This window comes from Heloderma suspectum, chromosome 10, assembly GCF_057233095.1.
Source record: "Heloderma suspectum isolate Gila_16-S chromosome 10, 16-S_ref, whole genome shotgun sequence".
Lineage (NCBI taxonomy): Eukaryota > Metazoa > Chordata > Lepidosauria > Squamata > Helodermatidae > Heloderma > Heloderma suspectum.
The window spans coordinates 8,932,276-8,947,262 of record NC_139467.1 but is presented as its reverse complement, the minus strand read 5'-3'; the positions used below and the strand labels follow the sequence as shown (position 1 = coordinate 8,947,262).

Sequence of the window (14,987 nt, the reverse complement as noted above, 5' to 3'; positions counted from 1 at the left end):
CAGCCATCTTGCCTTCTTGGTTTTCTTTTTCTTTGGGACGTTTTTTGTTGCCGCCTCCTGAACAATGTTGCGAACTTCTGTCCATAGTTCTTCCGGGACCCTATCTACTAAATCTAGTCCCTTAAATCTATTCTTCACCTCCACGGCATATTCATTAGGAATATTAGTGAGCTCATATCTAACTGATCTGTGGGTCTTCCCTATTCTCTTTAGTCTGATTCTAAATTGTGCAATAAGAAGTTCATTCCATTAGCTGCTGACAAAACTTACACTGGAAGATCCTCAGGACAGAGACCTATCTTTTTGGCTTGCATCACTTTATAATGCATCACCTAATCCTGTTGCACTACATAAATAAGAACATTGTGCAGAAACCCAACCAACCCTAGTCTGTTTTCAGTTCACAATTCCCCTATCTGGCAGCAGTTTTATTAGCAAAATATAATGCATCTGCCCTTCCCTCATTGAAAGAATCCTGGCCATGCATTCAGCCGGCCCCACCACCCAAAAGAGACTGAAAGAAATCACTTGATGAATGCAGCTTTTCATTTAATAGAAGACAGTTTCAACAAAAATAAAACTCCACACACAACAGAAAGGAATGACAAACATTATCCCCCCCCAAAAGGAAACACAAAATCAAACTGGCGCCATCTTCTTTTCTGTAAATGTAGTGTTAACGCAGCAAAAACTCCTTGTGTATATATATGTGTGTATGTGCGTGTGTGTGTGTGTGTGTGTGTGTGCGTGCATGCACATGCACGTGAAAAAGAGAGAATCATGGTCAAGCAGATGAAGGGCATACAGTTTTGTTTCTCTCTCCTGCCTGATATTCCATGCAGCAAAAGTGCCCTCTCAAGCTCCCTGATAGATTTTATTGCACTTAAGAAAAAAATTAAAATTAAAGTAAAAAGCTTTAAAGTCTACATCTACCAAACAGCCATCCCCCCACTTTTTGGAGGGTGGGAAGCCGTTTCCTCTGGTCAGTCTATACAAAAAAATGGAGGGACACCTCCTTTTTGTTTTTGCTTAAGTTACAGGATTAGTACCATAAAACTGTTGCAGAGATTTCATTTCACTTTGAGAGGGGCAAAGTAGTCCATTACATATTGGGGGCAGGGGGGTGGAATACTTATATGTTTTTGTTCCTCTCCTGCCAGCAGTTCAGGTTGGGGGTTTGGTGCTTACAGCAGTTGAGGGGGCGGGGGGAGTGGTTGAGAAGTGGAAGGCGATTTAAAGGCCCCAAACAGTGCTTGTGCCTCCTATCACCAAGACTGATGACAAGAGAGATGACTGCTTGTTTTCATAGAATCACAGACTGATAGGGTTGGAAGGGGCCTACAAGACCATCGAGTCCAACCCCCTGTGTCCCTTTCTACCAGTACAAACCTTGCCATGCAAGAAGGATGGCTACTCACTCATCCTTCCGGGTTGACGACAGGAACCTGTGCATATGAGGGCATCAATCAATCCTCGCTCCCTGCTTAGCAGGGAAGCAAGCTTCTCTCCACCATTTGGGCAGAGATCTCATTCTTTGGGGCTATCTATGGGGCCATCTGCACCTAGACCGTTCAGCTTTCCATAATAACCTTTTGGAGCATTTCTCTCACTGGGGCCTTATGCATCATGGGGGGTGGAGGGAGAGAGAAAATCGTGCAGACTAGCTCCATCAGCTCTACTAACAGTCCTTGATATTTGGGGCTTCTCTCTTGGGGGCAAGAGTCCTACACCCTGGGGGGATGCTGCAAAATAGCCCTTCCCTGAGAATTAAAATAATCAAACCCCCCTCCCCACTTTCTGCAGAAACCCATTTCTCCACCTTTTGTGCTGGATACTTAAGCCCCTCTGACAGGGGCTCCCTGCCAGAAGTTCCACCAAACCTGGAGCTTTGAGAATTATTCACATTTCAACTGGTGGCGCAATTTGCAACTATTTCTCTCAACAACACCCCCCATTAAAGAAAGCAAGTTTTGGTTGGGAGGAATTCAATCTTATTCTAGAAAGGTAGCGATTTTGGATTGTGACAAGCAAAGCTAACTTTCTATCACTGCAGCCGTTCTTGTCCACAGCTGATGTACATATAGGAACTTTTGGAAATCCCACAACATGAAGACAGGTTCGAAGTTAAAGAAAAAAGATTACACTGCCCACAAATCAGCAGCATCCTAAGAAGTTTCTCGCGTCAGATTTATCGCGCAGGGTGAAAAAAGGAAAGAACACCTTTGCCCTCTCCTACCACATACATGCCGCTTACTAAGTTTTACCGTCAGTTAAGCCATTTGCTACCGAAACATCCATACGCCCATCCTCCCCTATCGCCCAAACGTGTAGCATGGTATGGCTTGGGAAAAAAATGTCTTCCTTGGAGGTGCAGCAAGTTTGCCTTTTTTTCACCAAAGATAAGGAGAAAGAGATTAGATGGAACTGTGATAGCTTTCTTGTCCGTGGCCACTGGGTAAAAGTCAGCTGTCAATGCACAAAGAGTCCCTCGCTCCCCCAGCCGCTCTCTTCACTTACGGCAGTTGCTCCAGAAGGGAACAGTGCCCTTGCTCAGGAAGTCACTCCCACCATCCATTTTTTTGTGAACGAAAGGAGCTCTCCCCATAGGTGGGGCTCTGCAAACTAGAAGTAAGTCAAGTCATTCTGAACGGTTTCCAGGTTTAGAGGAAAACTGTTCCCACTGTGTTATAAATAGACACCAAACAAAAGACAAAAACGAACAAGGAGGCGCAACTAAGAGGGGGAAAGGGGAGATGAAAAAATAAATAGTAGTCTGTACTGTGGATTACCAGCCTCAATAGTCTTGCTTGGTTGAGCGAGGTTTCTCAGCAGTGGACTACAGTGTGACAACACTTTGCCATCCTGACCCAGGAGAGTTGCTCGTCTCTTCTAGTGTTCTTGGAAAATTGGATCTACTGGGACCTGTCACACTTGTAATGCACAGAAAACAAAAACATAGGCCCTGCTGTTCATCTCTAGGTCTTGGGGTTGTTGGTTTTTTTTTTAAAAAAACTCTCCCAGTTAAGTCTGGAAAGAGGATTCTTGTCCAGTGCCCACTGATCCAAAGTCTGGAAGTTAGTCTCCTTGCAAATTAGCTTATAAAGGTCATTCCAGGGGGAAAAAAACCTGCACGTGTCCCTGGCTAGAGTTTCAGAGGGACAAACCAAAGCAGTAAAGATATCACCCTGTACTCAAGTAAGGACACTCCTCTCCTGGCCAAGGTCTTCTCAACTCTTCCATTTCCTGGATCACCCCTGCTGTAGAGCTTCTCTTTTCAGAGGGAAGACATTAAAAATTTGAGGAGTGGGGAGAGAGGAAGTAGCCACAATTGGAAATGAAGCTCTTTCTGGGGGGAGTCGTCACGTTGCCTCTGTATTGCAGAGTCTGTTGGTTTTCAGAATCACATAGTGCAGGGAGGGAGTAAAGCTGGACAGGTGCTTCCCAAATAGAACCCACTTGATGAAGAATGGCCCAGAACTAAAAGAGGAGGAGGAAAGAAAGAAAAGTTCAGAGGATCAGAGTCGGAAGGGAACAAAAGTAGACATTAAATAAATGTTTGACAAATCATCTGGGTTTTTTTACCAATTAATTGATTAAACATAGATTTGTAAGTATCAATATAGCTGCCTTTTAAAAAACTGTCAGAGCAAAACTTTCATAATGTTCTACTGAAATTTCATTACAATGCCTTTAGCCCCCTTCAATTTTCATCCTACCTCATACATACATACATACATACATATATATATATATCCTCCCAAATATGCCATACATGCAATTATCGCCATTCAGAGACAGTCCCATAATGCAAGTGCCTTTTCATATCAACACCACCCAAATGTGGATCTAAAACTATGAGAGTACAAACTTGACTTCAAATAAGGCAAGCTCAAATTCTCAAAAAGTTTACACCAGTCACCAGATTCTGGCTGCAATCCTAAAGCATGCTAGGAAGCAAAACCCCACTAAAGCCAGTAGGACTGACTATGCACAAGTGTGTGTTTAGACACCACAGAGCATGAACAACCCTACCCCTCCTGGGACCCCCTCTTTCAGCTGGCATGACTCTCCCTCTGCCCATCTGGAAATGCAGCTCCCTTACCTAAAGTGTCACATTGGTTCCTGCCCCATCTCTAGGCTTGCTTCCAAAAGTAATTCCTCCAGCTCCTTCTCGTTCTTGGAACAGTTCAGCTCTGAAATGCAGAGTGGAAAGTCCGAGAGTCAGCCAGCCACTGAACCGCCCATCACCCAGGGAGTGTCAAGAGTAGACTCTTCACCAGCCTGGTGTCCTCCAGACTGTCGGGACTACAACTCCCATCATGCTCAGAGGAAACATCTGGAGGCCACCAGGGTGGGGAAGGCTGTTTTACACTGTCCTTTCCTTCTGCGTTCCATTTCTTGTGACATCCAGGTCGAATTATTGTGTTTTGGTTTTTTAGGAGTCAACCCCACATATGGCTGAGCCCATCCCATCTGCATAACCTCACCCCAGGTTTCATTCCTTAGCCACAATAAAGTGGAATTGTGGGAACTCTTTTTGCACTGCACGCAATCTCCTCTCTTGCAATGCAGCGCTCTCACTCTCTCTTACCATGTTCTACAGCGCAACTAGCAATCTTCCCATCACGCCCTAGGGACGCGCCAGGCAGTGCATGAACAAACTCTGTCTTTAGTCCATTAGGCAGCAGAGCACCGTGAATTGCACTCCCGCGTGGCCCAGAGTTCGCCTTTTCCATGCCCAAACCAGAGCCTGGCTTGGAGGGCGAAGATTCCGAGCTGGCTGCCAACTCAGAAAGAGCCTCATTCACTCGTTCATCTGAGCATGGAGTCTTTGCTGGCTGGGTTTGGGTTAGAGGATGAGTCTGCTTTGGTGGAGCTGCCCGTGAAGAGACCGGGCTCTCCTCCCACCGTGTGCTGCTCTCCACCTTCTTCTCCGGCAGGCTCTCCACCCGTGTCACAAAGAAGATTTTATGGCCTCGCCCGGGACTGGAGACTGCTATCCGCCTCTCGTTTCCAGAAGGACTGGCTTGTGTCGGAGGCCCACTCGTCACTCCTCCTCCAGATTTGCATTTTATTTCTTCTGTAGTGTTCAACGGGGGGACTTTGTGTTCAGAGCCGAGGGCATCCTTGGACTTTTCGGGGGAACACAGCTTGGGCGAATCAACATGATCAGGGTTGCTATATTTCTGTGACGGAGTGAGGTCCTTCATCTCCAATTTCTCATCCTCCTCTTCATCCGTGTCAGAATCTGAATCAGACGACTCATCCTTGCCACCAGCGACTCTCTCGTTTGTTGCCCCATTCTCTTGGGACGTTAGCGCCTCCCCAACTTCCTCTCCCTCTTCTGGTGTGGACGCCAGTTCACCATTCTGCCCATCATCTTCCACTGGGCCCTCTTCGGGGGGTTCTGTGACAGTGATTTCGGGCATGGAGGCAGACTGCTGGAGTTTCTGCTCCTTCTCTTCCTTCTCTTTGGCTAGAACAAAGTTGCGCTTGCAGCCATTTTGGATCTCTGTCAGGAGGGCTTTTTGCGTCTCAATAAAGCTCTTGACCTGAAAAAGGGAGAGAGGAAAATGGCTGAATTGCATGACACAGCACAGTTACAAGTACTGTCTGTCGCTTGAAGGAGAACGAGGCGGACAATTTATATCAAAGGAAATCTTAGGCCCAGAACTTGGTGCTGAGTGTAAGGTGGGTATTTGGACATGTTTCAGCCTTGCCTGCCTGAGTCCAGATGCGGCATAGGCTGGAAAGAATTTGAGAACTTTTAAGTTGGAGGGGACCAGAAGACCACTGTGGCCCTGGGCGATTACTATATTTGTTTATTATTTCTCACATGGACATCCTGTCCTTTTCCCAGTAAACTCAGAGCAGCTTATGTGACACGCCTGGGGCAGTCCCCCTAGTCGGGTTGGGCCTTGCTCGCCTTCAACCATGAGTAGAGAATGATGAACTCATACTGGAACACCCAAGGCAAATTGATAGTCAACATGCATGCACCTTCAAAGTTTGCAAGATTTTGCCAATCCAAGAGCTGTGTGTATTTCCTCCCAGCCCTGACCAGGTACATTTTTAATAGGTACACTTTTAATGGGCTGATGTATACATTGAGAAAGAGAGAAAGATCCACATACACCAGCCCGTTAAAAATATATTCGGTCAGGGAAGAGAACTGGGTCTTGGGGACTTTTCCTTGCAGACAGCTCAGCTGCCCAGAAAGGTACACAGATGCAGAGGGGCAGAGATAAAATGCCTGCCTGATTCAATGGAAGTGTTGCCCCCTCTCTACAGCAGGGGGAGCCAGAAGGGGGAGGCAGAATCCCATACATCTCAAGATGTATGGGATTTCAACTCCCAGAAGCCCCTGGCAACGTGGCCAATGGTCAGGAATCCTTGGAGTTGATGTACAAAACATCTGGAGATCTACTTTCTGCCCACTCCTGCTCTACAGAACATGCTGGCGGTGTCAGACATTGTGCCACATTGCTCTCTAGAAAGTCTATTAAAAAAAGGGAGTTAAATTACCAGCCGGCTCTGCCTGCACTTGCTTTGTGAGCAGAGTCAATGTGGCACCAGGAAAATGGATCTTCTGTGAAGGAAACGTGAGATGGCGGATATCAAGTGACTCTCGCAATACCTTCTGCACCTCGGATGGAATTGTATTGCTGCCTCACGATGCAGGAAGCGTTTTAAATGTGAAGTTTCAAATGAATGCAGCCAGACAATACTGTGCTGCTGCTGAAATGTGCTGCGGCCAGGTTTGAGCTAGCGTCTGGAGGTCGGCATGGTGGCCTCCGAATCGTGAGAATGGTGGGTGGACACCCAGCAAGCCACAGTCTATTGGCTGACACCAGCTCCTGAACTTTCATTTATGCAAACACTGTAGCCCTCATGGTTAGGCAGTGGGAGAAGGCCCAAGCAAACCTGAGAACCCATGGGCCACCCCGGTATGTTCTTGCAGTGTGTGCTTGAGAAAAGTATTAAGGGACGTGCTTTCTAAAATACCCTACTCTCTTCTTATATCTCCCCTTCCCCGATCCCTCCACAACATGAGTTCAAAGAGACCCTCTCTGCTTTTGTTGTCACATCTGTATTCCACCTGTCCTCCACCGGGCTCACGATGGTGAACACAAGAGCCCTGTTCAGGCTTTCGTCTGAATGCATGAGGGCTTAAAGTGAGTAGAGAGTCAGGGCTGTGCATGCTGGCCTCATCCCCTACATATCCAGGCATGCTGGCCCCACCACTTTCAGTTCAGACCTTGCCATGTTGAATTGGCAAGGTCTGAATGGGAGCTCTACTCATGCTCACTGGAACGGGAGAAGAAGTCTCTGCACAATCGCGGACCCTGTCTTATCAGGGCTCCTGATCATGCAGAGAGTTGTACTTGCGTTCAAACGAATACAAGTAAAGCTTCCTTTCAGACCTTGCCAATTCAACATGCCAAGGTCTGAATTGAGGGGCGCAAGGCCAGCGTGAACAGCCCTGGCCCTCTACCCAGTTTAAGCCCTCATGTGTTCAAACGAACACCTGCACAGGGCTAAGATCAGCCCGTCTTGTGTAAGGCGGAAAGTGTGTGAGACTTGGCCCACAGCTGCTTAAAAGGGAGCTTCATGGCTGAGTGGGATTGACGCTTCCAGTCTGCCTGGTGGTCAAAGTACAACATGCCATCTTCTGTGAGCAGAACTGAGTTGAGCAGGATGGGGTAGGATGCAGGGGATGCAGTGGAAGAGCCCACTAAGTTTTCTGTTGTAGCCCAATAAGACTATGTGGGCAGTACAAATTATGGTTCACAGAAAAGGTGCCCCACTGAAGAGAGGATCACTTTTCTCTCCGCGTCAAACTGGGAGGGAGAGGGGTGCTTCTCCTTAGGCTTCCAAACTGGACCGACTCCGGATAATCCTGGACTTCGTGCATGGGACTCTGTGGTGCTTGAAGCCAAAACCAGGTGGACGTCCAGCACCAGGTGGGTCCCCAACGGCTTCAGATCAGCAAATTCCACCCCTGCTGCTTGGTGATGGGGCAGGCTCTTGCTGCTGCCCCTGCGCCTCTGGGGGCAAACTGAATGGGGCCATATTGTAGGCTGGCAAGTTCGAATGCTGACTTCTGCTGTCCAGCGAAACTTTCCCAACCTCCTTCCCTCGATCTGCGATAGAAGCTCAGGATGGGCGATTCCCAACACACAGGCTCCTGAGCCTGGACTTACCGATTCCTTTTTGGGCTCCCTGTCGAGGTCCAGCCTGAGCAATGAGTGGTTGACCTTCAAGGCCAGAGACAAGGCCATCAGTCCTCCCGTCTTGATCTCATTCTCCCTCAGGTCCAGCCGAAGCAGCCGGGGACTCTCCGCAATGAATTCTGCCACCGCCACGGCACCTGGACACCAAGAGACACCGAGTGAAAAGACAGGGGCCAGGCATCTCTTGGGTCCTCCGCCCACAGGAGGCGGTGTAGAGTGGCTTGACCCAGGAAGGAGGCAACGCCTGGCTTACCTTCACACGTCAGCTTGGTCGAAGCCAAGCCCAACCTAAGCACCGAGCGGTTGCCGATGAGCCCGTTCTTCAGGTTACGGACCCCCTCGTTGCCGATGGGGTTGTGCCCCAGATTCAGGGTCTCTAGGCTCTGGGTGTGGGGCTGAAACAAGGAACACCGTGGGTTACTATATACTCCGTTCAGCCGGTACATGCACTGCCCAAGAATGCAAAGCTCCCCAACTGCAGGGCTCAGTTCAGCTGGAACCTGCTCAGCTCAGCTCAGCTCAGCTCAAGCTCAGTTCAGCTGGTACGTGCACTGGCCAAGAATGCAAAGCTCCCCAACTGCAGACTTGCCATGGCGGGGCCTCACCACCTAAGTCAGAAACAAGTCCTTTGGTTCATACCAGCACTGGCAACAGGTTGAGGCTTAACCTCTGTCCAGCAGACACTGCTGTCCCTACTCCAACATCTACTGCTGGGGGAAGGGTAGAGGACAGGGCCATTTAAACCCACAAAGAAGGCAAACACAGTAGAGTTCTAGGGCGCCTTAAAAACTAGCAGACAGGGCAAATACCTGTCATCATGGCTAACAACACTTCATAGATATGAGCATCCAATCTTTTTTCAAAAAACCCATCTAAGGAAATGGCCATCACCAGACCTTGTGGCATCAAAGCCCATTATGTTGGTTATATGTTGTGCAAGGAAGGACCTCCTTTTGTCCGTCCGGAACCAAAACCACCAACTAACTTCACTGGGCAATGAAAAAGGGATCTCCGCACAACATCAATTACTATAAAACCTTCCTTAAAGACCTTAGCCCAGGCTTCCCCAACCTGCTGTCCTCCAGATATGCTGGATGACAAATCCCATCATACCCAGCCAGCACACAAAGGCTGACTGGGGATGGTGGGGGTTGTAGTCCAAGACATCTGAAGGGCACCAGGCTGGGGGAGCCCAATTTAGTCCTTCCTTGGAGGAAGATGCTGTAGGGCCACGATCATTTATGGGTGCCATCCCATGCATGTTTAGACCAAAAAAAGTCCCACAACTCCCAGCATTCCCCAGCTGGCCATGTTGTAGTACTTTATTTCCTGTCTAAACATGCATCGGATGGTGCCTTTAGTTGCCCTTTTCTGTCCCTTCCTCAGCTCACTGTCCTTTTCTGAGATGGGACAAACTACATACAGCACTCTAAACATAGCAGCACCATAGAGGGATATAATGGCTTCATGATACTCTGGTTATTTTCAAATGCAGGGGAGGTTAAAAAGGAGGCTCTATTTTCTAATAATGTAGCGGGGGAAGGAGGAGAAGTCATGGCTCCAGTATGGGCTATCTGGGCTTGCAGCATGCTTTGGTGGTTCCCGCTTGGGCTGCACCCGGCCAGATACTCCCACCTCTATGTGGGAAGAGGCTACAGCCTGGTGATGGAGCACATGAGCCGCATGCAGAAGATCCCAGAAAGAACTGCTACAGGCTCTCCAGTTCAAGGATCTCAGGTGGCCAAGCTGGGAAAGACTGCCTGAAGCCCTGGAGAGCTGCTACTACTGGGCTAGACGGGCCAATGGTCTGACTTTGGATGTTCATGCCTGCCTGGGAAGAGGGAAAGTGGTATGGAAGCAGGAAAAGAGTGTTTGAGCAGAAGGGAGGGGCTGTAGAGAAGGGTCCCAGGTTGTATCCCCAGCATCTCCAGTTAGAAGGATGGGGAAGAAGCAGATGATGGGGAAGGCCCTCTGCTTGAGAGCCACTGCTGTCAGTCAGAATAAAGGCTAGGCAGACCAAAGATCTGACTCAGTGAAAGGCAGCTGCCTCTGCTCCATAAAGAGGAGGCAAGGAAAATTCTGCAGTGTCTCCAGTTCCCGCATCAGAGAATGAGGCCCTATTATAGCAAGAGGCTTTGACTCACCAATGTCATCCCCATGTAGGCCATGCCAGTGTGAGTCAGCTGGTTGTTCCACAGCACCAGCGTGACGAGGCCTTTCCGCTGCTCCTTTAGCCCCTCGCAGACGTATGCCAATCCTGTGAACCAAATGACAAACAGGTGAAGGGGGGGGGGGAGGGTGAGAGTCGGGAAGAGCACACATGTGGGGAAGGGGAGGTGGTTCAAGTCAGCCACTCGCAACCCTTCTCACAGTCCAGCAGCTCACCAGCCGTGACACCGGTACAGCCTGATACGAATGCACAGGTACCAGGGGCTTTGAAAGATAGCACATTTTCTGTCTTATCTAATCCCTGTCCCCGTTTTTCTCACTTGGGCTTCCGCTGAGGCAGCCAGGACGTTTCATGCACTTGGCTGGATTTATAGTAAAATGAATAAATGAAAAAGAACATCACAGGGCAAAACAGCACCTTGGAATTTTCTATGAATGCTCGTTTCACCAAACAGCTGTATCAGCTCATTCTGGAAAAAGATGTATATCCTCCCATATTAACAGCTGTGTGAATTCCCTGTGTTAAATTGGCTCTTTTGTTTCTAGTTGGGCAATTTTAAAAAAAGGAGGCGTAATAACTTTGGTTTACTCAATCATAAGTACCTTACGCTTCCTTCAATTACTTGGAAAAAGCACCCACATTAAGATTTTGGTAAATACCACTTTATTTAAAACTTAATTAGTTCATCAATTAACCTATCGACAGCCCTATTCTTCCAAATTCCAAGAACTTCTCATTCTTTAGTAATTTGGCACAACTAAAATAAAAACATACTAACGACTGCAATCAAACATATTAAAATATGTGCCAGCTACTAGTTATCAAGTTAATCTGATCTATTTACATTTTCAAACTCATTTTGATTCTTTCTTTTTTTCCTATAATAATTTTTTTAAAGAAAAACAAAACACAACAACAACATAAACACACAATACACATACACTAAAATATCTCTTAAGATTGTAAGATATCTACCTTTGGCTCCCCTTACACAACAAATGCTCATTATTATTCTCTAGTTCTTATCTTAGTTGCGTATCATACATTGAGTTCACAAATATTATCTCATTTCTCTCCTAATTTTAACAACAAAAGAGAATTAACCATCTCAAAGTTCAAAAAAATCATTCTTATTCTAATGTAGTTACAACAACAAACCACTGAGAAAGATTTTAGAGTTCAAGAAGCATCAGAAATTAAGATGCTCCACTTGTCAACATTTTTTTCTCTTTTTGTTTTAGACTCTGGGAAGCTCCTCTACATACCCCATGGCCGGCAACATCAAAATGGATTACACAAACATAGGCAAATACAGGCAAGCCTGCTTAAGTTGTATAGAAGTGTTCAAGTCACAGAATCCAACCTTTTCAACTTGAGCAATCCTGGTAGAAAATGTGATTGCAATTTTGTTTTTTGACTGTCCTGCATATATGAATGTAAGAATATGAAAAGAGCAATGCTGGATCAGACCAAGGGTCCATCCAGTCCAGCATTCTGTTCACACAGTGGTCAACAAGATGCTTGTGGGAAAACCACAAGTAGGACATGAGTGCAACAGAACTCCGCTGCCCAAGTTCCCCAGCAGCTGGTGTACACAGGCATCCCACCTCTGATACCAGAGGTAGCACAGAGCCATCAGAACTAATAGCCGTTGAGACGTTTCCTCCAGGAATTTGTCCAATCCCCTTTTAAAGCCATCCAAATGGGCGGCCGTCACTACATCTTGTGGAAGTGAATTGCATCGTTCAACTACGGAATATGCAGCCCTGAGCCCGGCTTTCAGTTTCTTAAGCAGGCTGAAGCAAGAATCCCTCACCTGAGTCCAAAATGTGGTTGTTCCTCAGGTCCAGGATCTGTATGTAACAGTTGAATTTCAAGAGGTTGCCAAGCTGAGCCGAGTCCTGGAGGCTGTTCAGCTTATTGTCAGCCAGGTAAAGCTCCCGCAAGTTCACGTTCATTTTCAGGGCCGTTGCTAAATAAAAAGGCAGACAGAAGGAAAAATGGGGAAAGAGAAAGGAAAAGAGACCAGTGAGAAGCTGCTGCTGCACTTTGCCTCCCTGGTGACCTCCGGCCTTCTGCCTGCCCAGCTTGGCCGTGGCTGGGCCTCCACCGGCGCTGGCACCACGAACGTGTTCCCTTGGCATGACAGGTAGAAGTGAGAGCCTGGGCCCTTCAGCCTCAGCCTGCTATGAGCATGCCCAGGGAGCAAGGGGAAGGGAAGGACCCTGCCCCTTCATCTGGCCCTGTCCTGAACTGGCCTACCACCCAACCCGGTTGGCAGCCCCTGGCCAAATTTCACAACTAGCCAGCTCAACGAGGGGGTCTGTCTTCTCCAATTTTCTTCACTGGGCAGTCTTCAAAAGCAGGTTGTGCTTTCCTGCCTACAGCGTGAGGTGGATGAATCCAACTGGATGCCTTGGATTCACTGCTGTTGCTGTTGTTGGGGGGTGGATGTCAGGGTGGACACTGAGCCCATAGGACCTCAGAGCTGCCCATGGCAGAGGAGCGCGCTCATCCCTCCCAGGCCCTGCAGCTGGCAGAGATTCCTCCTGCCGGCGTTCCAGACATAGATAGTGGTCCTGGGAGTGAAAGAGCGCGGGAGGAGGGCTGGCTGGATGCTCGACGCAGATGCAAAGAGCGATGAGCTATGGAGGGCGCGGAAAGGAGGCGTAGCGCCCGTTTGGCGCACAAGCAACACTCACGTCCAGAGGACCCAAGGGAAAAGGGGAGGGACTCTCCCTAGCCCATAAGTTCAGGGTCTGCAAGTGATTCTCGTTCAAATGGGGACCAACTGTGTCCAACCCAGGGCATAGGTAACTCTGCCGTTCATAGCTTAGTCGCTGGTGAGAGAGTTATTAAGTTGTAAAAGGAATAAAGCCTTGAAAAGAATCCTTTGTCTGTGTCTGGAGTTGGCTACTGGAGTAGACTGAAAGAGGCTGGCTAGGGCCCCCTGACAGTGGGGCGTACAATCCCTCAAGAGTTCTCCAGTTTATTTATCAGCCTCAGAAGGAACAGGCAAGTGAGGACAAGAAAGGCTTGGATTGCTGGAAGGGCTGCTGACATGTGACAAAATGGCAGCCATGACTGGAAGCACTATTAAGACTGCCTGTCCTACCCAAGACACTAGAAAGATGCTCTTTCCATAGCCAAAAGCGCTAAACTGGATTTGCCTGCCTTGTGCTGTGGGTGGGAACCCAGAACTCATTCATGAAGACTGTCCACCAAGGAGGAGGAAAATGGATATACCAATGAAGTACAAAATCCTCTCTTCTTCTCTTCCTCCTTCTCCTCCTCATTTACAGAAGCTTGGAGTGGAAATGGCAAGGTCAAACAGAGCTGACCATTTGTCCTTGCACTTGTGGGACAACACGTAACCAAAGGAGATTCTCTTTCAAACTTCATGCATTATTGCTACAGGTCTGCATTTTAAAGTTCTTCAGGCTGACTCCAATTCATTATTAAAGCCTTCAACAGGATGCAAAAGTCAGGTGTTGGGTGTTGCATTCTGGAAGTTTAATATTGACTCTCTTAGTATCTATCTGCAACGTTAATGGACAAGCCCTGGCTTTCATACACAAAAGAGCAAGGAATAACCAGAGCTAGAGCACATGCTGAGGGCTCTGGGCTGAACAGGGCCCCCTTCTAGCAGATCACTCCTCTGGATAATGAAGACAGATGTCCACCCTATGAAGAAAGAAGACCTGAGGAGCCCTATGGCACCTTAAAGGTTCTCAGATCTAGGCTCTGCTAAATGGTCTGCTAAACAGCTATCAACCTGACCAGTCCCTAGGATGGGAGACCACTGGTGTTCCCACGTTGAAGAGTAGGATGCAAGTATAATAAATATGTATGGGGACAGGGGGTGGGTGGGGAGAGGATTAGTGAATGTATTGCGGCCGGAGTGTTTCAAAGGCATGCATACAACAGCCTAAGCGCTGGTGCAAGGCACCTGGCCTCACCAGATGATTTCAAGAGGCTGCCTGGTGGCTCACGTGGCAGCAGGCTTTCACCAAGAAAAACTGGGCTCAAGCCATTGAGCGCTCTACTCGGCCGGAACTAGCCCACACGACTGCATGCACACAGAGGCAAACAACCGTGAATGACAGAGAGGAAAAGAGGAAACAAGGGTGAGGCCCAGAACGGCCAAGACTGGGAGGGTGACCCTGCTTCACTTGCTCCCTCAGTGGGCCTTAACCTCCTGCTGCCTCTGCTTACATAGCTCCTCCCCCACCAATCGTTCCCTAGCCTGCCCTAATGGCCCACGTTGTTCTTCCACCCGTGCACGTCTTTCCTGGGCATGAGGAAGGGTGGTGGGGCAAGCCCTGGTCCTCAGCCACAGGGAGGGTGGCCATGCCCACACAGCTCCTGGTCCTCTCCATGACAAGAGAGCCACAGAGCTCCTTAGCAGCTTTCCAGCCATGCCTGCTTCCTCTTGCCTAAGAATAGCACTGCTGGATCAGACCAAAGTCCATCTAGTCCAGCATTCTGTTCACACAGTGGCCAACCAGCCGCTCACGGGAAACCCACAAGCAGGGCATGAGTGTAACAGCACCCTCTCCGCCCCCATGTACCCCAGCAACTGA

General features: G+C 48.4%; 1 protein-coding gene across 1 annotated transcript in view; it reads right to left on the bottom strand.

Moving 5' to 3' along the window:
* Positions 1–534: 534 nt before the first annotated feature.
* PPP1R37 (protein phosphatase 1 regulatory subunit 37) overlaps positions 535–14,987 on the bottom strand; it is a 60,245-nt gene continuing 45,792 nt past the window's right edge. The window contains exons 7-13 of the mRNA XM_084814980.1: positions 12,221–12,376; positions 10,379–10,491; positions 8,488–8,629; positions 8,205–8,371; positions 4,592–5,552; positions 4,103–4,193; positions 535–3,477 (exon numbers count right to left, since the gene is read on the bottom strand). Coding sequence (XP_084671106.1) covers positions 4,111–4,193; positions 4,592–5,552; positions 8,205–8,371; positions 8,488–8,629; positions 10,379–10,491; positions 12,221–12,376 — 1,622 coding nt within the window. The 3' untranslated portion in view covers positions 535–3,477; positions 4,103–4,110. The remainder of the gene's footprint in view (positions 3,478–4,102; positions 4,194–4,591; positions 5,553–8,204; positions 8,372–8,487; positions 8,630–10,378; positions 10,492–12,220; positions 12,377–14,987) is intronic.